The sequence below is a fragment of the Pleurodeles waltl genome, chromosome 1_2 (genome assembly GCF_031143425.1).
Source record: "Pleurodeles waltl isolate 20211129_DDA chromosome 1_2, aPleWal1.hap1.20221129, whole genome shotgun sequence".
NCBI classification, from domain to species: Eukaryota; Metazoa; Chordata; class Amphibia; order Caudata; family Salamandridae; genus Pleurodeles; species Pleurodeles waltl.
The window spans coordinates 1,167,010,810-1,167,036,886 of record NC_090437.1 but is presented as its reverse complement, the minus strand read 5'-3'; the positions used below and the strand labels follow the sequence as shown (position 1 = coordinate 1,167,036,886).

Below are 26,077 nucleotides of genomic sequence, written 5' to 3'. Positions count from 1 at the left end.
AAAATGCCCCTGCCACATTCCAGAAGCTGGTCAACCAGGTGTTGACTGGGGTGGATGACTTCAGTGCAGCATACCTGGATGACATTGAAGTTTTCAGTTCCACTTAGGAGGAACACTTGCAGCACCTCTGCAGAGTGTTGGAGGCCCTGCAAAAGGCAGGCCTCACTATTAAGGCAAGTAAGTGCCAAATAGGGCAGGGTTTAGTGGTGTATTTGGGACACCAGGTAGGGAGTGGCCAGTTGGCACCCCTACAGCCAAAGATGGCACCATCCAGGCTTGGGAGCCTCCCAAGACCCAGACTGAGGTGACGGCCTTTTTAGGCCTCACTGGCTATTACAGGAGGTTTGTCAAGGGATACGGCACCATTGTTGCTCCCTTGAATGAGTTGACTTCCAAGAAGCAACCAAAGAGGGTGATCTGAACAGAGGCTTGCCAGACCGCTTTTGAAGCCCTGAAGGCTGCCATGTGCACAGCACCTGTGCTGAAGGCACCTGGCTACTCCAATACGTTTGTTGTGCAAACAAATGCCTCAGAGCATGATATGGGAGCAGTACTCTCACAGCTTAATGAAGAGGGCCTAGATCAACATGTAGCCTTCATTAGCAGGAAGCTACTTCCCAGGGAAAGTAGGTGGAGTGCAATAGAGCGTGAAGCTTTTGCTGTGGTCTGGGTGCTGAAGAAGCTAAGACCCTACTTGTTTGGGACTCACTTCCAGGTTCAGATAGACCACAGGCCCCTCAGATGGCTAATGCAGATGAGGGGAGAGAAACAACATTTTTTGAAGTGGTCCATTTCCCTACAGGGGATGGCCTTTATGGTGGAACACCGCCCTGGTAAAGAACACGCCAATGCTGATGGTCTGTCCAGATTCTTCTGCCTTAGTGATGAGCCTAATGAGAACTCCCATGAGGTTGGGTAGTTGCTCCCCACTTTCAGCTGGAGGGGACACGTGTTAGACTTGGCATCCTTGGAGTGGTCTCCCCTATCGTTTTGCCTCTGCTTCCCAGGTTGTTGACGTGTGCTGGACTCTGTTTTTGCTGTTTTTGATACTCTGGGCACTTTACCACTGCCATCCAGGGCTAAAGTGTAAGTGCTCCTATGAAATTTATGTGTACTTGGCTTTCCATGATTGGCATATTTGATTTACTAGTAAGTCCCTAGTACAGTGCACTAGAGGTGCCCAGGGCCTGTAAATCAAATACTGCTAGTGGGCCTGCAGCACTGGTTGTGCCACCCATATAAGTAGCCTGTAAACACGTTTCAGACCTGCCACTTGCCAGCCCTAAACCTTCCCTTTTCTTACATGTAAGGCACCCCTAAGGTAGCCCCATGGGCAGGGTGCAGTGTATGTTTAAGGTAGAACATATACTAATGTGTTTTATATGTCCTGACAGTGAAATACTGCCAAATTCGGTTTTCACTGAGCAAGGCCTATCTCTCTCATAGGTTAACATGGGGGCTGCCTTTAATTATTATTAAAGTGCAGATTCCCTTTGAAAGCAGATATAAATATGGAGTTTAGGGTCTCTAAGCTCACAATTTAAAAATACATCTTTTAGTGAAGTTGGTTTTTGGATTGTGTGTTTGAAAATGCCACTTTTAGAAAGTAGGCATTTTCTTGCTTAAACCATTCTGTGATTCTGCCTGTTTGTGGATTCCCTGTCTGATTCAGTTTGACAGTTGGGCTTTTTGCACCTCTCTCTAGACAGTGACACAAAGGGAGCATATCCTGATGAGCCATATGTGCTGGGAGGAGGGGGTGGAAGGAAGGGTGTCAACTACTGCCCATGCAGTAGCCAAAGCCCTAGTTGGTATTTTTACAAGAGTGGGTTTCCCTAAGGAGGTGGTTTCTGACAGAGGTACAAACTTCGTGTCAGCTTACCTCAAACACATGTGGAATGAGTGTGGGGTGATGTTAGACTTTTCATCCTTGGCGTGGTCTCCCTTAACTTTTTGCCTCTGTTCCCCAGGTTGTTGATGTGTGCTAGACTCTGATTTTACTGTTTTTGTTACTCTGGGCACTTTACCACTGCTAACCAGTGATAAAGTGCAAGTCCTCCTGTTTAAAATGTGTACGTAATTGGTTCTCCATGATTGGCATATTTGTTTTACTGTTAAGTCCCTAGTAAAGTGCACTAGAGGTGCCCAGGGCCTGTAAATCAAATGCTACTAGTGGGCCTGCAGCACTGATTGTGCCACCCACACAAGTGACCCTGTAATCATGTCTCAGACCTGCCACTGCAGTGTCTGTGTGTGTATTTATACACTGTAAATTCGACTTGGCAAGTGTACCCACTTGCCAGGCCTAAACCTTCCCTTTTCTTACATGTAAGGCACCCCTAAGGTAGGCCCTAGGTAGCCCCAAGGGCAGGGTGCAGTGTATGGATAAGGTAGGACATATAGTAATGTGGTTTATATGTCCTGACAGTGAAATATTGCCAACTTCGTTTTTCACTGTTGCCAGGCCTGTCTCTCTCATAGGATAACATGGGGGCTACCTTTAAATATGATTAAGGTGTAGATTCCCCTAGAGAGTAGATGGACATGTGGAGTTTGGGGTCCCTGAACTCACAATTTAAAAATACATCTTTTAGTAAAGTTGATTTTAAGATTGTGCGTTTGAAAATGCCACTTTTAGAAAGGGAGCATTTTCTTGCTTAAACCATTCTGTGACTCTGCCTTGTTTGTGGATTCCCTGTCTGGGTCGGTTTGACAGTTGGGTTGTTTTTCACCTCGCACTAGACAGTGACACAAAGGGAGCTGGGGTGTAACCTGCATTTCCTGATTAGCCATCTCTGCTAGGAGGGAGGGGTGGAGTGGTCACTCTCATCTGAAAGGACTGTGCCTGCCTCTGACAATGCAGACTCCAACCCCCTGGTGTGTGGCTGAGGCCTTGCCTGGGCAAGGCAAGATTTCACAAGTAGGTGTGAGTCCCCTTTGAAGACAGGTGACTTCAAAGACTAAAATGGGTATAAGAAGGGCACCCAAATCTACAGACTAAAGAAACACTTCTGGAACCAAGAGGAACCTCTGCCTGGAGAAGAGCTGATAGCTGAGGAAGAAGTGCTGCCCTGCCTGTGACTGTGCTTTGTGGAGCTTTCCTGCAGTGCTGCTTCTGCCAGAGTAAGAGGGAAAAGACTGGACTTTGTGTGCCTTCCATCTTGTGAAGAAATCTCCAAGGGCTTGTTGTAGAACTTGCCTCCTGTTGTTTGAAGTCTCAGGGACAGCAAAGACTTCTCTCTGCCAGCACCTGGAGTCTCTGGAGAGACTCCTGCTCTGACAAGTGGTACCCTATCCAGTCCCTGGGCCCTTGAAAGGAAAGCTGGGGGAAATCCAAGGAAATCGACTTCGGACGACTCCGGACCGACGCCGCTGCTGAATCCGGTAACGCCGCCTGCACCCGACGCCGTGACCTTCGCTGGAACGCGACGCTCTTCGCAGGCCCGACGCCGCAGCAGCCCCGCTGAAGTCCGCGACTCCGTGGAAGTCGCCGCACCACGTCGTGACCGACGCCGCTCGAAGTGCACGGATTCAACGTTTCGCACAGACGCCGCGATTCCCGACTTTGCGCATCGGCTTGTTTTCACTCTTCACCAAAGGTACTGTACTTGGGGGTATACACTACTCCGTGTCCGGCTCCGCTGGTGTCGGCTTGTTGGGAACGACTCCGTCACGACGCCGTGTTAACATCTCATCGAAGCATTTTTGTTTCTAAGCGCTATTTTTGAGTTTAATCTCTACAAAATTCATAACTTGACTTGTGTATGTCGGATTTTTGTCGTTTTGGTCTTGTTTTGTTTAGATAAATATTCCCTATTTTTCTAAACTGGTGTTGTGTCATTTTGTAGCGTTTTCATTAAGTTACTGTGTGTGTTGGTACAAATACTTTACACCTAGGACTCTGAAGTTAAGCCTACTGCTCTGCCAAGCTACCAAGGGGGTAAGCAGGGGTTAGCTGAGGGTGATTCTCTTTTACCCTGACTAGAGTGAGGGTCCTTGCTTGAACAGGGGGTAACCTGACTGTCAACCAAAGACCCCATTTCTAACAGATGACTGATAAATTCACCACACCATACCATCCACAAACCAATGGACTTTTTGGGAGATTCAACAAGACATTGTAGGACATGATAATGGGGCTCCCTGAAAAACTCAAAAGGAGAGGGGATGTCCTCCTGCCATGCTTGCTTTTTGCCTACAGAGAGGTGCCTCAGAAGGGAGTAGGGTTTTCCCCCTTTGAACTTCTGTTTGGTCATCCTGTAAGGGAATTGCTGTCACTTATTAGAGAAGGCTGGGAGAGACCTCTCCATGAGCCTAAACAAGATGTGGTGGACTATGTGCTTGGCCTCTGCTCTAGGATGGCTGAGTACATGGAAAGGCCAGCCAACAACTCCAGATGTTGTGGTATGACCAAAAGGCTGCAATGGTTGAATTTCAACCAGGGCAGAAAGTCTGGGTTCTGGAGCCTGTGGCTCCCAGAGCACTTCAGGACAGATGGAGTGGCCCTTTTCCAGTCCTAGAGAAAAAGAGTCCAGTCACTTACTTAGTGGACCTGGGCATAGCAGGACACCCAAGAGGGTGATCCATGTTAACCACCTAAAACTCTACGATGATAGGGCAGACATAACCATGCAGATGGTTACTGATGAGGATAAGGAAGCAGAGAGTGAGACTCTCCCTGACCTCCTCTCAGCTGACCCTAAAGATGGATCAGTCGATGGAGTTGTTTATTCAGACACCCTCTCTGCCCAACAGCAAGCTGACTGCAGGCAAGTCCTACAGCAGTATGCTGAGCTCTTCTCTTTGACCCCTGGTCAGACACAACTGTGTACCCATGATGTGGATACAGGAGACTATTTACCTGTCAAAAACTAAATCTACAGACAGTCTGACCAAGTAAAAGAAGGCATCAGAGTGGAAGTCCACAAGATGCTGGAGTTCAGGGTAATAGAGCACTCTAACAGTCCTTGGCCTAGCCCAGTGGTCTTGCCCCCCAAACCTCATACCAAAGATGGCAAGAGAGAAATTAGGTTCTGTGTGGACTACAGAGGACTCTATTCTGTCACTAAGACAGATGCACACCCCATACCCAGAGCAGATGAATTAATTGACAAGTTAGGTGCCGCCAAATTTCTAAGTACCTTTGACTTAACTGCAAGGAACTGGCAAATTAGGATGGCACCTGGAGCCAAAGAAAAGACAGCATTCGCTATACCTGATGGGCATTATCAGTTCACTGTTATGCCCTTTGGCTTAAAGAATTTCCCTGCCACCTTCCAAACGTTGGTGAATCAAGTCCTTGCTGGTTTGGAGTCATTTAGTGCAGCATATCTAGATAATATTGCTGTCTTTAGCTCCAGCTGGCAGGATCACCTGGTCCACCTGGGGAAGGTTTTACAGGCCTTGCAAACAGCAGGCCCCTCCACCAAAGCATCTAAGTGCTAGATAGGGCAGGGCACAGTTGTATACTTGGGCCACCTTGTAGGTGGAGGCCAAGTGCAACCTCTACAACCCAAGATCCAGACAATTCTGGACTGGGAAGCTCAAAAAACCCAGATTCAAGTCAGGGCATTCATTGGCTTGACTGGGTACTACAGGAGGTTTGTGAAGGGATATGGGTCCATTGTGACTCCCCTCAATGAGCTGACCTCAAAGATGATGTCAAAGAAGGTAAACTGGACCCTTGACTGTCAAAAGGCCTTTGACACCCTAAAAGAAGCAATGTACTCAGCACCAGTTCTTAAAGCTCCAGATTATTCTAGGCAGTTCATTGTGCAGACAGATGCCTCTGAACATAGGATAGGAGCAGTCCTGTCCCAAACCAATGATAATGGCCTTGACCAGCCTGTTGCTTTAATTAGCAGGAGGTTACTCCCCAAGGAGCAGCGTTGGAGTGCCATTGAGAGGGAGGCCTTTGCTGTGGTTTGTTCCCTGAAAAAGCGGAGGCCATACTTGTTTGGCACTCACTTTGTAGTTCAAACTAACCACAGACCTCTCAAGTGGCTAATGCAAATGAAAGGTGAGAACCCTAAACTTTTGAGGTGGTCCATATCCCTACAGGGAATAGACTTTGTAGTGGAACACAGATCTGGACTGCCCATGCCAATGCCGATGGCCTTTCCAGGTTCTTCCCCTTAGACAATGAAGACTCTTGGGAAAGGTTAGTCTCATCCTCTTTCATTTGGGGGGGAGGGGCTAGGTAGAGAAGTGCCACTGTTGGCATGGTTACCCCTCACTTTTTCCTGGTGTTGATGCCAACTTTGATTGAAAGTTTGCTGGGACCCTGCTAACCAGGCCCCAGCACCAGTGTTCTTTCCTTAAAAACGTACCCTTGCTTCCATAATTGCCACAGCCTTGGCACACAGTAAGTCCCTTGTAAAAGGTACCAGTGGTACCAAGGGACCTGTGGCCAGGCAGGTCTCTAAGGGCTGCAGCCTATATTATGCCACCCTAGGGGACCCCTCACTCAGCAAATGCACACTGCCTTGCAGCTTGTGTGTGCTGGTGGGGAGAAAAAGGCAAAGTCGACATGGCACCCCTCTCAGGGTACCATGTCCGCAAACCACTGCCTGTGGCATAGGTAAGTCACCCCTCTCGCAGGCATTACAGCCCTCAGGCAGGGTGCACTATACCACAGGCGAGGGCACAGCTGCATGAGCAATATTCCCCTACAGTATCTAAGTCCATTCTTAGACATTGTAAGTGTAGTGTAGCCATAATGGTCTGGGAGTTTGTCATTACGAACTCCACAGCACCATAATTGCTTCACTGAATACTGGGAAGGTTGGTATCAAACTTCTCAGCACAATAAACCCCACTGATGCTAGTGTGAGATTTATTAAAAATACACACAGAGGGCATCTTCGAGATGCCCCCTGTATTTACCCAATCCTCTCGTGTAGGACTGACTGGTCTGTGCCAGCCTGCCAATAGCAGACAAGTTTCTGACCCCATGGGGTGAGGGCCTTTGTGCCCTCTGAGGACAGAAACAAAGCCTGCTCTGGGTTGAGGTGCTTCACACCTCGCCCCTGCAGGAACTGTAACACCTGGCAGTGAGGCTCAAGCCTCATGTTACAGTGCCCCAGGACACTCCAGCTAGTGGAGATGCCTGCCCCCTGACAAGCCCCCACTTTTGGCGGCCAGTTCGGCAGGAAACTTAAGAAAAACAAGGAGGAGTGACGCCTAGAGAACACACTGCACCCGCAGCCCCCAGGCCTTGGAGAAACCGACCCCCGAGCCTCATCGTTCAGCAGGTGGCCCTCCTCCCTGTCCGACCAGTGGTGTGCCCGAGACAAACACCACGGACCTCGCCTGGGGTCTCCTCATAGACCAGCACTGGAAACCTGACGTCCTGTTTGCACCCTGCACCCGGCTGCCGCTGAGGGTGTGTGTTTGGTGCCTACTTGTGGCCCCTCCAGTGTTCCTCTAATCCCCCTTGGTCTGCCCTCCGAGTCGTGGGTACTTACCTGCAGGCTGACCGGATTCAGAGTACCCCCTGTCCCCTTAGGAGCCCACGTTAATTTTATTCAACTTTGACCTCTGCACCCGGCCGTCCCCGTGTTGCTGTTGGTGGGTGTTTGGGGTGAACTTGAACCCCAACCAGTGGACTTCCTAAAAACCTGGAGACTGAGACTGTAAGTGTTGTATTTACCTGTAAACAGATCTAACTTCTCTTCCCCCCAGGAAATGTTTGAAAAATGCAGTGTCCAGTTTTAAAATAGCCTTTTCCCAATAATTCAAAAACTGTATTACTTATCTATTTCAAACAAAGTACTGTTGATACCTGTGTGAAATACGAAAGTTTTAAGGTACTTACCTGCAAATTGAATCTTGTGGTTCTAAAAATAAACTAAAAAAATATATTTTTACAATACAAAAACCATTGGTCTGGAGTTAAGTCATTGAGTGTGTGCTTCTTCTATTTTCTGTGTATGTACATCAAATGCTTTGCACTACCCTCTGATAAGCCTAACTGCTCGACCACACTACCACAAAGAGAGCATTCGTATTATCTACTTTAGCCTATGTTAAGCCTCTGGGGAACCCCTGGACCCTGTGCACACTATATCTCACTTTGATATAGTATATACAGAGGCAACTTCCTACAAAGGCATTTATGAATATGTGAAGCACAAGTAGTATTTTAGATACTCATAAGTACTTTGGTGAATAGATCCCACAAAATGTAAAGGTTTTGGTATCTACACCTGGGTGTTTAAATTGTTGAAATAAAGAAAAGGTATGTGCATATTAGATTGACAGAAAATTACTAGGTGGGGAATAAACAAATATATCAATGTCAGAAAATGTGTCCACAGTACAAATGAAATGAAGGAATACTGTAAGAAATACTGTAAGGAATACTGTAAGAAAGGCAGTATAGTAAAGCTCTGATTACCTGAGCTGGTACTGGTTGTCCAAATTCATCGTACACATTGACTGTTGAATAGTTTACAGTCAGGGTAACAAAGGTAGTAATGTTCCATGCAAGTGGGTTATATACAACAATATATTGTTCATTGCTTTTAGCACCTTTTAAAAAAAAGAGATGTTTTACAATTACTTCAATGAAAACAGGAAAACAAGCAATGCCCTTTTCTAAACATTAGAATGATTGCTCTAAAACGTAATGAAATTAAAATTCTTCAATCTGGCTATTTTGGTTGGATTAAGTCATACTCAAAGATTTAAATGGATTATTTCTTAAAACCTCTTCAGTGTTTACAAACCTCACAAACTTTGCAAAGTAAGAAACTGCAGTGGCAAAAATCACTCAATAAAAATGATTCAAGGAGAAAATACAGCCAGAAGAACAACACTTTCAAAAGGAGAACTCGCTTACTAAATGTGTTTTTTTGAGAAAATTCTCTTGCAAAATCTTGTTATGCAAGAAACCGTCTGCAAATGCGGTTGTACAAAGTCGGTAAACGTCAAACTACACTCTAAGGGTGACGTTTGAAACTTCAATCACCTTTATTTTAATCTACAGTCAGTGTACTTTGAAAATCCTGCAAATGTTAGTCGCCCTTCTAATAATTTTTAGCAATTCCAATCTACCCTCAAATGTTATCTGAATTCAACAGTGCTTTACTGAATTTCCACTACATCCTTAAGGTCCCAGGTCACCGCCGCCAGACCTCCCTTTACATTCCTCAAATTTGCTTCCAGTAAAGGCGCATTTGACTCCACACCCAATATGCGTCCCTCCACCTTTCTAGCTTGGAGTCTAACATCAATTACTCCACCCCCTGAAGGTTTTTCATTACCGTGCTTATCACTCACAACATTTTTTTTGCCAGTTAAAGAGTTCCCCAGCAGGCACCTCCCGTCCCGTCATCCACCTCATGCTAATTCCACTTCTACTACTATGGTGCAAAAAAGTCCTACTTCTCTGCCATTTGGTGAGTCTTCCAAATGTAGCAGCTCAACTTTGGTATGGACAGCACAAAAGCCACTCCAACCACAAAAGCCAGGCCAGTCTAGCACCTCGCAGTCAGGGCTCCTGGCTTCCTGTACATGAGCTGGTCTTGGTTAAACCTGCAACCTCCATGAGTGTTCAAAGAGCCCTCCCAGGCTTCATACAGACTTGGAAGTGGCGCACCTGCTGCAGTAATCCATAGAACGTTGTGCTACCAGCTTCACTACTGCTCCAAAGACGATCTAAGTATAGCACTCGACATCTTAGGTTTTCACCACAGTGCGAGCAAATGGCCTCCGGGCACACAGCATCTTCTAAAATCAATAAGGTGCCATATTTCTAGATGGATACTGTGATTCCCCTCCATTCACCACTACATCTGGCTGGCAAAGCCCACAATCTGCCAAGACCTGACACTGGCCTCAGCCCAGGGAGAAAGAATGGCAGATTGCAAGCTGAGAAGAGCATGGCTTTCCAAACGTGCCACCCCGTCTGCGTCCCACCTGACCTTTTCTGTTTTACAATTTGCTATTAAATGCCTGTGTGGTGTTATTGCTTCATACTGATTTGTAACAATGTTGTGCCATATTTTTAAAGTTAATGATACAAAGTCTTTTGGTATGCTGATCAGGCTTTAAATAAGAAGAAAAGTTATTTTAGCTTGCAGCACACAGAAACAACATTATGAGTCAGATTTTCCTTCGACACCTAACCCTTTATTTTTATGACCTCTATGCTAATACCTTGAACTATTAAGTTTTAAATGTATTTTATCATACAGTAATCATAGACAAAAATTTAGAAAAATATAAACTTCATAATCGAAGTTTGCCAAAAAAGCACGTCTTACTCCATGCACTTATAAAGTAGTTTTTTTGTGTAAATCTATATAGTGATGCAACATCCTATGTTACATCGCTATATGCATATATCCTACGCCTTATGTTACCTACAGTTATATTAATCCGTAGACGTATTTACCTTACATGAAACTACTTAACAAATGTATTTACTGAATGTATGGTACTGTTATTCAATAATGCATACATATATCTTAATTGCCTTGAGCATTTCCTTTAATTAACCCCAACTTGATTATGATTACCTCTTTCTCATGCTTGTGTGATGGAACGTTTAATAACTGAATATAGATCCACTTATTCCAATTCATCACGTATTCAGCTGACAAGTAAACCAGAATGCGATAGCCTCACCAGCCATTTGTCAGTTGATCCCTGTATGATAACCAATGCTCCTTTTCAGATTATCAGCCTCAATTAATCAGAAAAGCTGACGTCCAATAATATATCCTCTATCTTAATTGACTTACTGTCTGATCCTGTTAATGAAGGTGACACTTGGACCACTTTATGTACCAAACAGGGAGTTGTCTTCTAATCCCGACACTTACCTTTTGGAATGTTGCAGGCAACAAATGTGCACTTTCAGACTATCAGTTCCAATCAATCAGTGAAGCTGCAGTCCGATGATCCTTCCTCTACCTTATGCAAAACGGACTGCTTGAGCCTGTTGTCTTAAGTCAGAGACTTGGGTCAGATTGATCGTAAGGTTCATCTTCTAATACTAATATACCATTTAAAATGTTGCAGATCTTAGGCTTAAAATTGAGGACTAGTCATGAGTTAACATTTGCAAGTTCTATCACTGGTCCACATAAAGGGCTACATTAATTACCGCATGGAGCCTACACCCGGCAGCAGTGCACAACTCTGGTGCTGTAGGTATTTGGATAAGGATAAACATGGAAAATAACTTTGAAATTAGTTTCACTGCCTCAACGTGCCTCTTTTTACAATTATTTAAAATTGTTGTGCCTTACCTTCCACTGTGGTAATAACATGCTCCTTTCTAACATGTATAATCATGATGTGGGTTCCAAGAGTGCTTCCCTTACCTCCACTCTATTGGAAAAATTACTCACAGTAGACAAATGGTTATGCTATTATACATTTTGGTAGTATAATTCTTGTTTCAAATCATTCAATGATAATAAAAATCCTTCTAAAGAAGATGACGAGGTACAGAGTATACCACCCTTTATAGCTACCACTTCTATAGGCTCCAAGAAAAATACTCATCAACTCACTCGTTTAAATTTCATCCAAAAATGGAGAGCCTGCCATGGTCTGATACTATTAGATCTTTGCACTAAAGTCACCTTTAATAGGGTGAATAGTAGAATCCATTTCAACTATATTTTAAGTCTTGAACTGAAAGCAATCATAATCCATTTTCTTTTTCAATGACTATATTTCACCAGTCAACGTGGCTTTAAAAAAAATGGGTTTACGAATATTACTAGCACCAACAGGAACAGGGTGAAATGTAATTAAGTACATTTAGTAAACATTTTACATCCATCCTGTACATGCACAACTATCTTTCCTTGCAAACGTGGATTGTTCCACTGATCTGGATGAGATAGTGCAAAATCTATGCTGTAGGGTAAATAACTTTGTGTTGCTGATCTCAAGTTGTTCTCACGCAAACAGCCACCAACTCCACAAAACTCAGTTGTGGGATTTGACTTTGACTGAAAAAGACTGAAGTTTCAAACCATTATTGGCTGTCAAAGGCACCATACAACCTTACTAAATTTAAAAAAGTGAACTGACAACACACTCAATGGCAATCCTTAATGAACACTGCAAGAACCAAAGATTCAAGGCCTTTTTGGCATATCATAACTAACAGTAGAAGGGATTCACTGGTCATGCCTGAGATGCACATCCCCGATTTTGCATGGTATGAATTATTTTCTATTTCATATATCAGTCTTGTAGAAAATTTACCATCATTAAGTCTGAGTGAAATTTCATTGTTCACATAGCGTTTTATTGTACTTTATATTTCTGACCAAGCAATACAGGGCCCCTTTTATTTCTCTTGTAATATCTGTGACATCTGCTTAACACTCTTGCTTGGTGTTGGGATTATTCCTGTACATTACGTATATCCATCTGAATGATCCAGCCAGCTACTACCCTATAGGTTTGATTGACCCTGCCCAAAAACGCATTCAGAAACTGGTCCTTGGTTCTCCGGAAATTGGGCTTACTCAAATAGCATCTACTCCATTTTCTATGCTGGCGTCAGGAAAATTATTATTAGTTACAGTTATATAAGGGCTATTTGATACATTTCTCATGATCTTAATTCTCTTACACGCCAGGAGTTTTGAGAGTGTCCCTTCAGTTTTAAGTGTAAAGACAACCAAGCCCTTTTCAATGTCCAAAGGTGCCTTTCACAGCAGTATCCTCGCACCAATCCTATTTTCTTTATACGTCAATGATTTGGCCTCCACCCTCTTAAACTGTATTAATGATGCACCAGTTATCAAAGGGGTTAAAAAACACAGCTCTGTTATTTGAAGACAGTATTTACTTTGCTTACCCCTTTCAATCTGCTTAATTTGCTGAACTAAGTTCATGACTATGCAAGCACATAAATCTTTTAACTCTAGGGTAATGTTCGTGTAACTGTCTAATGAAAAGTTTAATAATATTGATTAGCTCACGTCTAGAGTTTCCACTAGCCACGACGGGACAAAATGGCTTTAGTAGAGAAATAACTTTCATATGCCACTATTCACAGACTATCCTTGGATTTGCAGCAAAGTATGGCAGTAGAAATATTTCTCCTGTCCTTTAGTTATAAAAATAAAAAGCTCAGGCAGCAGCCATTTATCTTACCAAAATTTAGGGTATGTATCTTAGCACCAACAGTTTAATAGTCTCGAAAACTGCTTTTGAAATCACTGCACTCCATCTATTGCTCACTGTTAAGTAACATTCAGGAATATGCAACATTTAATGCATCTTAGACCATTGGCAGGATTATGGACAACTGATGTGCTTAGCCATTTTGAGAAGCAACGAGGGAAGTACTTTCCATGGGGAAATGCTTCCAACTTGCTTTGGGTTAACCATATTCACTAGTCATTTGCAGTATTAAGCTTAGTACATTTCTGATATTCTCCCACTGTCATAAGCAGAAGCATTACTGATCAGATGAAGGACATATTACGGAAAGATTTACTGCATAAAAGACGTAATCATTCTAAGTATGGCCAATTAACAGATTTGTATCTAAATATGAAATTGCTTTTGAAACTTACTTGGTCTGGGTTACACAGCAGGTTGCTAAAACATTGAGATTTAGATTTGACACACTACATCTAGCCCCTTTTACATACAAATAGGGCTTACCCATAGGTTTTCAATTAACTGAGATTTTTGTGAGGTACAGGATGAACCTGAAGCCTTTTTACGTTTTTTTAAAAATTGTTTGCCCCCCTGCATGTGTCACAAAGGAAGAGATGGTTGACCCACTTTCAAGAGGTATTAGTATTTTAGACTTTATAACTTCTCTCTTCCAATTGGATAGTCCTAATCCAAGTAATTATTATCTCCATGCTAAGTTCACATCAAAACACCTTAAGGTAGTTTTATGGTGGTGTTAGCCCATTTCCCCCTTGTGTCCTGTTCAGATAGGTATCTACTGCCAACATATGATATGTTCACTTTTCCTTCCATCGTTTACTACTTTGAAAAAGTCAACAGTTCATATTTAAATGTTTGCCTGTAAAGTATGGGGTAACATATTGATAAATTATATTTTAAGAATACAAGAACTAAAAAATGCAGAGTGTAAACAATTGAAAGATTTTTTTAATCCTTTTGCCATGAGCAGTCGTAACCAACTGTCCCATAAGGAATGTTGGTATTTCACTAGCATGTATTTGTACTTTCTCTTTCCCCATAATTATATTGATGGAGGCACTATTAGTACATATCAATAAACAAAGATATCTCACAATAGAACACCTTTTAAGAAATATGCAACCACTGACTCAAAATTGTCTTGATAACACTTGGCTTAGTCAGGTAGCACTGCTCTGAAATTCAATGCTTGGGTTCTTAAGAGAGAGAAGATGATGCTATAAATGATAATACCCTAGTTCACGAAGAAAAAATAATACCTTTCTCTCTTTCCACTTCATTATACGTATAGGAATGGCGTTTGGTATTGTTTTCAGCAGAGAACATATCTAAAATGATGGATACCATCAGTTTCTTCACTGAGAACATTCCTTGTAGTAGGTGATTGAAGTACATGGCTGCCACTTTTGGAGATTCTGTACCAGTTATGCCATCATGGTGTTGAACCTTCACAAACACAAAGAATACAGGCAAAGAACTATTAGGCAATATGCTGGTAGTTTAATAAACAATAGTCTTACAAATAAGGACTGACAATGATTACATTACACACCTATTAAAGTAAGCTAACTATAAATTGTTCTATCAATGTTTTACTCACAGAAAAGATGCAGTGAATAATAAACTGTACTAAGATTATATGCCCATTAAACAACATGAAACAAACATACAAACAAACAAATTAACCTAGTGCCCAGGCATGAAGGAAACAGCTTCATAACTAGAGAGCAGGGCTTCTATAATCACAGGGAACCTCAAACAAGGAACTGACAGTGATTCAACTCAGTCTAAAAAAAACTGGTCGCCGATCCAAGCATATGTTTTAAGGAATATGTGGCAGTTAGTCTGAGTCATACCTTTGTATGTATCCACAGGAGATGCACATCTCATTCCCATTTTGAATCATGCAGAATGAAAATGAAAATGGAAAATGGGGATTCTGGAACCGAGTTCATAGTTAATACAGTGGCTGTGTAAGGGACTCTTTAACCGGGGAGAATTAGGGATTAAATGAGAGCTGCAAAGGCAAATTAACAAATCTCGAATGTAGGCAACAATTGGAAATCTTACAGCTCCTCCCATTCATTCTTGAAAAGAGTAGACACCCCACGCGGGCAAAAAGATAGCACAGACTTGAAGAAAAGTAGGGATGTTGGTAGGAACGAGAGGTGAAAGAAAGAGTAAACACCCATGTCTTTTCACAAAAAACAGGAGAGTAGGTGGAATAGGGTAAATCTGGAAAAATTCAAATAACAACAAAGTATTGAATAGACATGTGATGTGATAAGAACAACAGACAGACACATTAGAGCAAGCTAGAAAAGTATGCCTTCCTTTGAACAAGCACCATGGAAACAGAGAAAACACACCTGATGGGGTTAGCAGAGGCACTTCAACCCCAGAACCATCGATGGAGGAGGTAGTCTAGGTCATAAAAGTCTCCAGGACAGTATCAGCACCAAATGACAACTTTTAATCAGGGTCAAGTATAAACTACTGGCATGTAAAATCTTCCTCTAGTGCAAGGGGGCTGACCATTCTAGGTAGAAGATCTATGATGAGTAACAGCTGGATAGATCCACAAGGCTGCTTGTGTGGTGGTGTCTGGTGAGTGGGATGGGGAGACAGTGAACTTTGTGCCATCATTGGGGAGCCATTGGATGAAGTCGCAGTGAAGATTTCTATAGTCGGATTTTGTCACTTTTTTAGAAATCAAACATTTCCAGTGTGCTGAAGCAGCAGGCTATTGTGGCCATGGGCTCAACAAGGCCAGATACCCATCCTGAGAGGATCCACTGAACAGCATTTGCTGCTATGGAGTATAACGTAGCAAGAAATACCAAGAAGTCAGGCCGACTGGCGAAGCACCTCAGGCAGATCCGCAAGCAAGTACGTCCCGGTCTTTTGTCGGTTCTCAGGCCATTTTCTAGTGGAAAATGCTCTTAGTCCAAATTTCCGATTTTGGCTGTTTGTGCACTCTTAGAACCAAACTAAGGGCACACAACTGGTTGGACAGTACTTGGAGGTCAGGGTCCAGGTGCAGGGTGCAACGTTGTTGGAGCTTGCTGTGTCCCTGTGGCTCAGAATAGGGAGCCAGTCAACTAGCCATTGGATGTTACGCTGTAGTCCTGTGTTCACTCAGCAAGTCAGAGCAGTCCTCCATTAGCAGCAGAGCAGTCCTCTGAGGTACAAAGCAGGCCTCAAGCAGCAGGGCAGCCCTCTAGAACACAAGGCAGTCCTTCTGAGTGCCTTCCACAGGTCCAGGAATGAACTGAAGAGTTGGTCTGAGTGTCCAATATTTATACCTGGTGCCAGCCATTGAAATGGGAGAAATTTCAACTCCACCCTCACATCTGGTTCTGGAAACGTCCTTCCTTCTCCTGCCGAGGCTCAAAGTGGTGTAGGGTGACAAAAGGTTGGTGTCAAGTCCCTTTGTCAGTGTGCTGGAGGTAGCACTTTGAAATGTAAGTGGGGCAGGAAACAGCACCATCCCTTCAATTACGGCAGGATGGCCGATCCTATCAATATCCATTTCTCCTTTGTTTCATTGTGTAAGAGGTATACGCAAAGGTCACTTTCAGACCTGAGCCTAAATCCATCATTTTTTGCTACCCATGCCATTCCAGTTTGGTCACAGCCATATGCAAATCAGTCTTGACCTTGCTCCTCTTGGGAACAGCCCAACCCAAACTGCCATGCCAGGTCTTCCCTGGACTGGAAACAAGCATCCTGGGACCGGTTTCAGGGTAACACCCTTCATCAGCCAGGCTAGTTTGACTCTAAAGGCACAGGGAGCAAGGGACCCACGTCTGGGCATACCCTTCCCACTTATGGCGACAATTGCAAAAAGAACAAGTGATGGACGGAATGCTGAACAATGTCAAACATTCACCCCCAGTACAGAGATCTGGGCCTAAATTCATTGTTGTGCATTGTGAGCAAAAAGATTGATGGATTAAACCCAGATCTGCGACTGGGGGTGAATGTTTGATTGGTTCTGCATTCCGTCCATCATTTGTGTTTGTTAACTTTCTAAAAGCGGGGGCATGGACACGCAGGATGGCCGACAGAACGTGCACCTGAAAGGCTCCCAGCCAGCTTCGCAATATCCTGCACAATCCTAAAGAATAAAAAGCACCACCGACACAGAAACGCAATCGCAAGTCAGGCAATAATTGCTAGCATATATGGGTTGGTCGCGGACCCGCTGTGATGGCCCCGGGCAATCGAAATGGTGAGGCGGTCGAAATGGGACCCGTGATAAGGCTGGACCGCATGGGCCTGTGATCAGGACCGGGTAGAGAAGAACACCCCCCCCGCGACACCGGAGGCCCAAATAGACACAGAGGAGGCTTGAGCTTTGGACCGGGCCTGCCGGGTTTTGTCCGAGGCGGACCACTGTGATATCGGCCGCGGCCTTGCTGCGCGGCTCGGTGCTGGACCTGGCACGGCAGGTGCGTACGGGTTGGCCGAGCAGGTGCCGGCCCTTCTGAAGCCCAGCGCGGCTGAGCTGCAACGGGACCGAGGGAGGAATTGGTAATCTGACGCCTGGCAGCTGGTGAGGACACTGCATCAGCGGAGGCGATCGGCTTGGTGGCAGAAGATGAGCGGGCGCTGGGCAAACCTGGAAAAGTGTGGGGTGGCTGAGCCCGGACCGCGGTGTCGGCCCACCGCCACTGGATGCGATAGGGGCAGTGACTGGTGTCCTGCTGATCTGGAGGCTCCTAAGAGGAGCGGTGAGTGGTGGTGGAGACCCAGTGGGGCGGCGAAAGGGACCACATGGGCAAGAATAAGCAGCAAGGGACCCCCCCATGGCAACACAATGGAGCACTATGCGCTGCTGGCCCCAGTGTCGCAGCCTGCCTCCCATCATGCGTCTGGCAGAGGGGGATCAAAAGAAATTGGGGAGCCATCATGGGCTGAAAAGCTGCAGGCCATCCATGGATGATGGCAGGCGCTAGAAAGCAAGATCGAGACAGTGGCCACAGAGGTCAATTTCCTGCGCACTGACCTATGTAAGGTATCCAACAAAGTTCACATGGTGGAGGGTTCTACTGAGCAACTGCAGGCGGAGGTGGCCACCTTAGCAAAGCAAGTAGCAGCAAAGGAGACCCGTTCTGGGGCATTGGAGACTAGAGTGGAAGACTCAGAAGGGCACTTGACGCAATAACATACGATTGCCGGGATTCCCCGAGCGGGTAGAGGGGACCCGTCCCCAGCATTTTGTGGAAACTTGGATCCGAGACACTCAAACCGGTTGGTCTCACACCCATGTTTGCAATCGAGAGGGTGCTTCGGGCGTTGGTGGCGCCGCTGCGGCCTGGCACGCCGCCGCGGGCCATCATTGCTACCATTTTGAATTATAAGGACAGAGACAGTGTGCTAAGAGTGGCAAGGGGCATGGAAAATGCCAAATTTGAGAACCATAAGATCTCAATTTACCCAGATTATACCATCAAAGTGCAAACAGCTCGTAAAACCTTCTTAGAAGTTAAGGTCAAGCTTAGGAATATGGGTGTCTGATATATGCTGCTATATACGACCTGTCTGAAGGTCATTGCAGGTGGTTCGACACGCTTTTTTGAGACACCTGAAGATGTGTGGCAGTGGCTTGAAATATGGGACAAAGTACCGAAGGAACATCTTTCAGCAGGAAGAACTGGGGTGCGTGGACGGGCTCTAAGAGGGAGCCGTGACGTAGGTGGTTCTCCTGCAACATTCACACAGCAGTCGCCTGCGGGGACCGACAATGGCAGAGTGGAGATCCAGGCAGATGGAACTATGGCATTAGCAGTTTCAGACCAGGGCGGTGCCGCCCGTGCCACCACATCGATGGACCAAGAAGTCATGATCCAGAGGGAACCCGGAGTGGAAGACCATATGTGTTGATAACTTTGGTCATATAATAACTGCAGAATGTTTCTGTTTTTGTTTTCTTTATGCCCTTCAGGTGCTGGGACAGAATATGCAGCAGGTGCAGGCAACAGCTTTGAGCACAGGCAGTAGCAGACATACTTTTAGTTGAAGAATATTAAGTGGAGAGCCTGGTCAGTAATGCATTACCTAAATAAGGCGGCTAATGTTGAGGCACATTGTAAGGGGCTGGCCCGGGGAGAGTCTCCTCTCTGTTTGATAGGCTCTGTTTGGGAGGGGTGGGTAGGCTGTAAGTCCTGACAGCAAACATTCATTGGATTTGTAGTAGAAATGCTGTTAATATACTGTATGTCTGGGGAGGGAGGGTTGTTTGAAGTTATCAAACGTGTTAGAGGTTTGGCTCGTTTATGTTGTAGTGCATGTCATGAAACAGCAGAATATTTGGTGGTAGGGATCGGAGTCAGCAGCAGGGATAGCCAAGGAAGGGGAAGACAAACAGCATCAGATTTATGTCGGAAACATAAAATATAATAACATGGAACGTCAGAGGGCTCCGGGGCTATACTAAATGGTATAGAGTTCACACCTTTCTCAAAAGACACAAGATTCAAATTGCCTGCCTACAGGAGACACATCTGGGAATAGAGGCGGCACAGAAACAGAAAAAGAAATGGAGGGGACAGCTATATGGCGCCTCGTATTCCTCATATGCCAGAGGGGTGATTATCTGGGTGTCCCTTGGGGTACCGTTCAGACGCACATATAGCGAATCAAATGTGGAAGGGAGGTACGTCCTACTGCAGGGTATGCTAAACGGAGAAGAGATTACACTTCTGAACTCTTATGCCCCAAACATTGATGACAGAGGGTTCTTTGTAAGACTACAAGATCTATTGATGGACAGTGTGGGGACACCCATAATGTGGGCTGGGGATTTTAATTGATGGGGACCGGGATCGACATTCACCCAGGACTGGTGCCAAACCCCAAATGACTGGAATTTTACAGAGTGCAATGGACGATCTGGGACTGATAGACGGGTGGTGCTTGGTGCACCAGGATGGCAGGGAATACATGTGCTGGTGTTGGAGTGTACGTTTTAAAAGCAATATTAATACGAAGCTTGAAATATAATGTGTGATAAAGCTGCATAGAAAATGTGTTTCACATAGAAAATAATGCACGTGTTTGAAATGTGCCCACGGGGAGTGGCTACCAATGTATACGAAGACTAATGAAAAGGCTTAATAATTCTGAATTATTATGCAATATGTTTTGAATTTGTATTAGTATATCATAATTAAGGTTATATGTTAAGAGTTTGCTTGATTAAACAAAAGGACTTTAACTTAGCAAGGGCTTGGGCCTAGCTGCCTGGCCTCATACTGAATTGTATTTTCTAACGTGTAGTGCGCTGCTTTTCCTGAAGGACATGAAGCTGTACTTTTCCAGAAGCTATGTGTGTGTAGCCGTAGTAAATTCTCTCTCATGAAAACCGGCTTGCTCAATGCGATGTTCTTACTAAATGCAACAGTGTAATTTGTAACAGGTGCAAGGTTAACTCTCCTAGGAGAAGTCAATGAAGACACTGACTGGAGCGCAAAGTGTAACATTTGCTACCTGACATTCCAACCGTTGAAGACGTCAATAACATGGACCAATCCGTGACATGGGAACTGTGAACTGTGGAAAATTCTAGCAAGGTGCTATCCAAATTATTGGACAGAGATACGGATGCGCCAAATATTATCCAATGAGGAATTAGGGAATAGTTAGACAGTTTTGATTTAACGGCATAACCCAAGGAGAATTCAGTCACTGCATTGCCGTTTCTTCTTCCGGACACTTCAAACCCATACTTTAGTCTTTATTCATCCTATCACCCAAACCATCCTCTGCACACCTTTTGCTTGATATTATCTTCTCCTCCATCTGAGGGACGTAATCCGTTCCTTAGCTATGCTACCTTGAGACTTTGCCCCGTTCTAACTTTGCCTGATGCTGATAAATTGATGTCCTGAGGACAAAGACTGACGCTGCTTACTGATCTGTTGGATTGATAACTATCCGATGCAAATTGTAATGGTCTGTTTGCCTTTTCTTTCTAGGTACCAACTGCTATTTTGATAGAGGCCTTAGTATAGATGTTTTCTAAATTCGTGTTCACTAAAATGTTTCGCATGAAGCCCAACATGCTAATTTGAGGTTAGTTAAGGTGTTCATTAATATCTGATGCAAATAGACAAATGACTGAGTTCTTGCTTTGTTGATTCATGTACTAATGAGACTCTGCTAAGTTGATTCATATTAATGATGTGCTTAAATATAGAATGAGTGTAAGCTATGCATTGATTAAGTTTTGTTAGGATTGGTAATTAGTAGTAGTTTTGATGTGTTTCATTGCTATTGAGATTAACCGACATGATATTAGATTGTTACTAATAGGGAAATAAATATCCTAACACTTAATTAGACTGATGTGGTTATTCATGACTGAAAGGTCATGGTGTGTTCAATTATTGTGTGTTATTGATTGTCTATTGATTAGTGATTATCAATATTGATTGTTTAATTGGTTTGTTGATTGATGTCAAGAAAATATTTCATACTGGGAAGTCTCCAAACGCGGTCCAAAGGTTTGTCGACCTAAACGCGCCTTCTTGTAAGTTTACTTATTAAGGCCCTGACATACACACAATACCTTTAGCCGATTGGACCGTTTCCTACTGGGGGGCCTGGACAATGTTCAAATAGAGGCCCTAAAGCACATGGCATGATACCTGTCCGACCACTCCATTGTCTTACTGACTAGCGTGGAGTGAGAGGACACGTCGAGCGAAGCCCTGGCGTATGCCATCAGACCTGCTGAGCGACACAGCCTGCAGATCAGGACTGGGAGATGCTATAGCGCACTACAGGTCCACGAACTGGGGAACGATGAATACTAGGGCGGTCGAGTGGGAGGCCCTCAAAGCGGTTGTAAGAGGGGAATGCATCAGATAACTGGGAAAATCGCTTATTGGGAAATGGGCTGGGTGACAATACACTCCCCCAGTTGCTGATTCCGGGAGGTTTGTCGCAAACCCCGGTACCATACTTGGTTATGCACACAGCCAGTATATGGAGGAAATGGTCATATGGGTAGCTCCTTTTAGCAAGAAACGTAGTATATGGGATTTGAAGTTTTTTCGAGACATAGACTTTATCATGTCCATGGCGAGGCCAGGTCCCTATACCCAGGGGACACCTTTATTGCCTTCCAGGAAGCACAAGACACCTTTGGGATAGGTCCACATCATTTTCTACACTATGCTTAATTGGAGAGTGTCTCAAGAGAGATCTGGATGGGATTTCCCGTGGCTCCTAAATCCTCTGCGGTCTTGGAGGGGCGCATTGGCTGGGGTGAGGGGAGACACCTAATAACACTCTTTTACAAAGCCATTTGATCTGATGTGGCACCGTGCCTCTACCCCGCACGAAGCATGTGGGAGAGGGATCTGGGTGTACCTATCTCAGATGCAGAGTGGGAGAAAGCATTAGGCAACCAACCAACGTTTGTAAAGTATCCTGTAATAATAGGTTCAAACTTTTGCATTTTCACTACCTACATCGTACATATGTTACCCCACAACGACTAAATAAAACGGATCCCACGAAACGGACCACATGCCCATGATGCAGTATGGTTGACGCTAATTTCCTGCATTTAGCATGCAGCTGTACCTCGGTCCAAGCCTTTTTGGGGACAAGTTGTGGAATGTATCGAATTAGTCACAGAAATGCATGTCCCACTGACACCACTTGTCTGTCTCCTGGGTGTACTGGAGTGCACCAGGGGAACTAAGGTTCACTGTAGAATAACCCAACTTGCTTTGTTACTGGCCAAAGGGAGAGTGGCCATAGGTTGGATGAATATTAGGGCACCACTGTTCACAGACTGGCTCAGAGACATTCTGGAATGGGGGCAGCCAAGGAGTACCACTTGAAAATGTCATGTACTAATAGGGGGGCGGCGGCAGCTGTCCAGCTTTGGGCTTATTTATTGGGAAGGTTCTCTGAAGAGGACATTACGACGTCAGGGGAGAACTCTGAAAGGGAGGGATAATGGCTGGGTGGGATATGAACTGATACCTCCTATGGCATCAACTGGATATGACTTGCAAACTCCAGGGGTGCCTTAAAAGCTACGAAAGTCGACGAGTTTGGCAGGGTTAATAAATAGGAAATTATTCGAACTCTATACTCAGATTTCTTAAGGTACAGGATGTGGTTAACTGATGTTATACTTACGCGGCTTGACATCAGTACAATACATGCCAATGTCAAAATATTGAATGCAAAGTTGTTGACGTGCACTGTATGTATGAATAAGGTTTCTAAAAACAGTAAAAAATATTTTAAAAAAACGTTCTAAAAGCAGCATTTTCAGAATTGTGACTTAAAATCTGACCTTGCCATTGAAGAAGCTTTAAAATTTAAATTCTTTGGAGACCACACATAATGTTTCTACTAGCTCCCAATCAAAGGATAGCACTTATTAAATGTTTACTCTTTACTAGAGACTTATAAGTAAATTAAATGTGCAAATCAGGTGTAGGCCAATTCTACCAGGTTCCTGGCACACCACTAGCTGCAGGATTGCTCTCCCTCCGAAGTCCTCCTGAGAGTCTAACATACCATTTGCCGCCGCATTTTTTGTGTGTCTTTTGCTGCATAGCCACCATTTATTTTGTAGCCTTTTATCTAGTTTTGCCTAAATATTACTTCTTTGGATGCTGTTTGTCTTGTTTTCTTGTCTTTGTTTCTCTTTACAGGGCCTCCTCTACAGACCGGCTTCTGCTTCCCGGCATGCATCAGCCCCGCCTCCCTGCTTCACCCACCACCTGCACCTACTTAATGGCGGCCCTTACTGCTGCGCCAATGGCACACCGAAGGCTAGCCCGTCTGCACCCATCCGTGACTGGACCATGCCCAGCACCAGGAAACCTGGACCTCTTGTCACCCACAGCTACTCCTCCAAGGAACTCCATCGCCTGAACATCTGTCAAGAAGAACACTGCGTTGACGCCTCACCTGCCCCCACGGTCGGTTCTTTCTTATACTCACAATTCTCTTGCACCCACTTTCTTGCTCCACACCTCAACTCACAGCACTGTGCTCACCTCACCCAAACACACAGCGTCATGCCAGTCAGCCACACACATGCACCCGATCAACACCCACGACCACAAGTTACGTACCTTCAGTAACACCTTATCTGATAGAGACAATATCTAGGCACAGATTCCTTACGTTTGAATTCTCCCCAGGCATCAGACTGGATCCAGAAGATTTTTCGTGAGGACCCCTGAGCATCGGTAGGTGGCGTTGGTCAGCTCAGCATGGAGGAAGTGACATCCGCTTCACCTACATAGGTGCCTCCTCGTTGCAAAGACGTCAGTTAATTTTCTTGACTTTCCATGCCAGAAGCACAGACTCATAGAAGAGCACTGACACTGGTGTGTCCAAACTAGGGCCCTGAAAGGTATCATCCTTGTCTCTAGAAATCTGTCCACAGAGCGGGTAGGATGAGTGGGTCAGTAATGAACCTGCGTCTTGATATTGTCTCTACCAGATAAGGCGTTACCAAAGGTAAGTAATTTGTTCATCCGATAGAGACTTCTAGCTGCAGATTCCTTACCTTTAAATAGATACCCAAGCAACACCATCACAGGTGGTGGGTCAGCTGACAAATTTAAACTAGGAAGTCCTTCAGGACCGAACAGGTGAAATGCCCGTACCTAGGGCCCCGACTGTCCACACAGTTGCACGTGGTAAATGTGTACAGGGAAGCCAACGTTGCTGCCTGGCAGGTGTTCAGGACTGGAACTCCACGTGCTAACACTGTGGTCGCAGCTTTAGCTCTGGTGCAATGAGCCCGAAAGCTGTCAGGAGGCTGCTTTTTTGCCAGTGTGAAGCAGATCTTGATGCAGAGAATGACACGCCAAGAGATGGTTAATTTCTTTGCTCCAACATACCCCATGAAGAGTTGGTCATCCTCCCAGAACTCTTTTGTTCAATAAAGACAGAACAACAAAGCTCATTCTGGGTCCAGACTGTGGAGTTGCTCCTCTTCCTTAGAAAGATGTGGAGGAGGGTAAAAGGTGGGCAAGGTGACAGATTGGCACACATGAAATGGTGACCACTTTCGGCAGAAAAGAGGCCTCAGTGGGAAGCACCAGTTTGTCTGGATAAACTGAGAAGAATGGAGACTTCGAAGATAAAAGCATGCAGCTCACTCTCACTGCGGGGAAATGTAAGGGCTACGAGGAAGGGCTATTTTAATCATGAGCAGCTGGTGGGGACAAATGTGGAGAGGCTCGAAAGCAGCAAACATCAAGAATTTGAGGACCATACTAAGTTCCCACTGAGGCATAATAAAAGGAGAAGGGTACACATATCTACAAGGTCCTTCAGAAATCTATTTACGATAGGGGACTTAAATAAAGAGGGTTGGTCAGCCAGCCCCAAGATTGCAGACAGAGCAGAAAGATAACCCTCAAGAGTACCAAAGCAGAACCTTGCTAGGCAAGGGTAAGGATAAAAAACAAAATAGCAGAAAAGGAAGCAGAAAGTGGATCATTGGACTTTTCTGTACAATATGATACAAATGCTTCCTCCAGCATGCGTATACAGTTTTGATGAAGGGACGCCTGGCTGCCAGAATAACATTGCAGACTTCGAGAGGAAGGTCGAAATCTGTCAACTGCAGCTGCTCAATCTCCACACAAGAATGCAGAGATGACAGGTTCAGGTAAAGGATCCTCCCCTGCTGCTACAACAGAAGATCCTCCTAAAGGGGCAGCCTGATTGGAGGATTGGCACTTGTGTACAGTAGCTCAAGATACCATACTCTCCGTGCCCAGTCTGGAGCCACAAGGATGACTTGGGCCCAGTTGTTCCTAATCTTCTTGAGACCTCTGGGCACAAATGGTATGGGTGGAAAGGCATACAGGAGGCCTGAGCTCCACTCGAGACGAAAAGTGTTTCCAAGTGAGGGGCT

At 44.8% G+C, this 26,077-nt stretch overlaps 1 protein-coding gene across 1 annotated transcript in view; it reads right to left on the bottom strand.

Annotated features, from left to right (window-relative positions):
* MAN2B2 (mannosidase alpha class 2B member 2) overlaps positions 1–26,077 on the bottom strand; it is a 369,901-nt gene that overhangs the window by 170,062 nt on the left and 173,762 nt on the right. Inside the window, exons 9-10 of the mRNA XM_069203167.1 lie at positions 14,421–14,607; positions 8,399–8,532 (exon numbers count right to left, since the gene is read on the bottom strand). Of these exons, the coding sequence (XP_069059268.1) occupies positions 8,399–8,532; positions 14,421–14,607 (321 nt within the window). The remainder of the gene's footprint in view (positions 1–8,398; positions 8,533–14,420; positions 14,608–26,077) is intronic.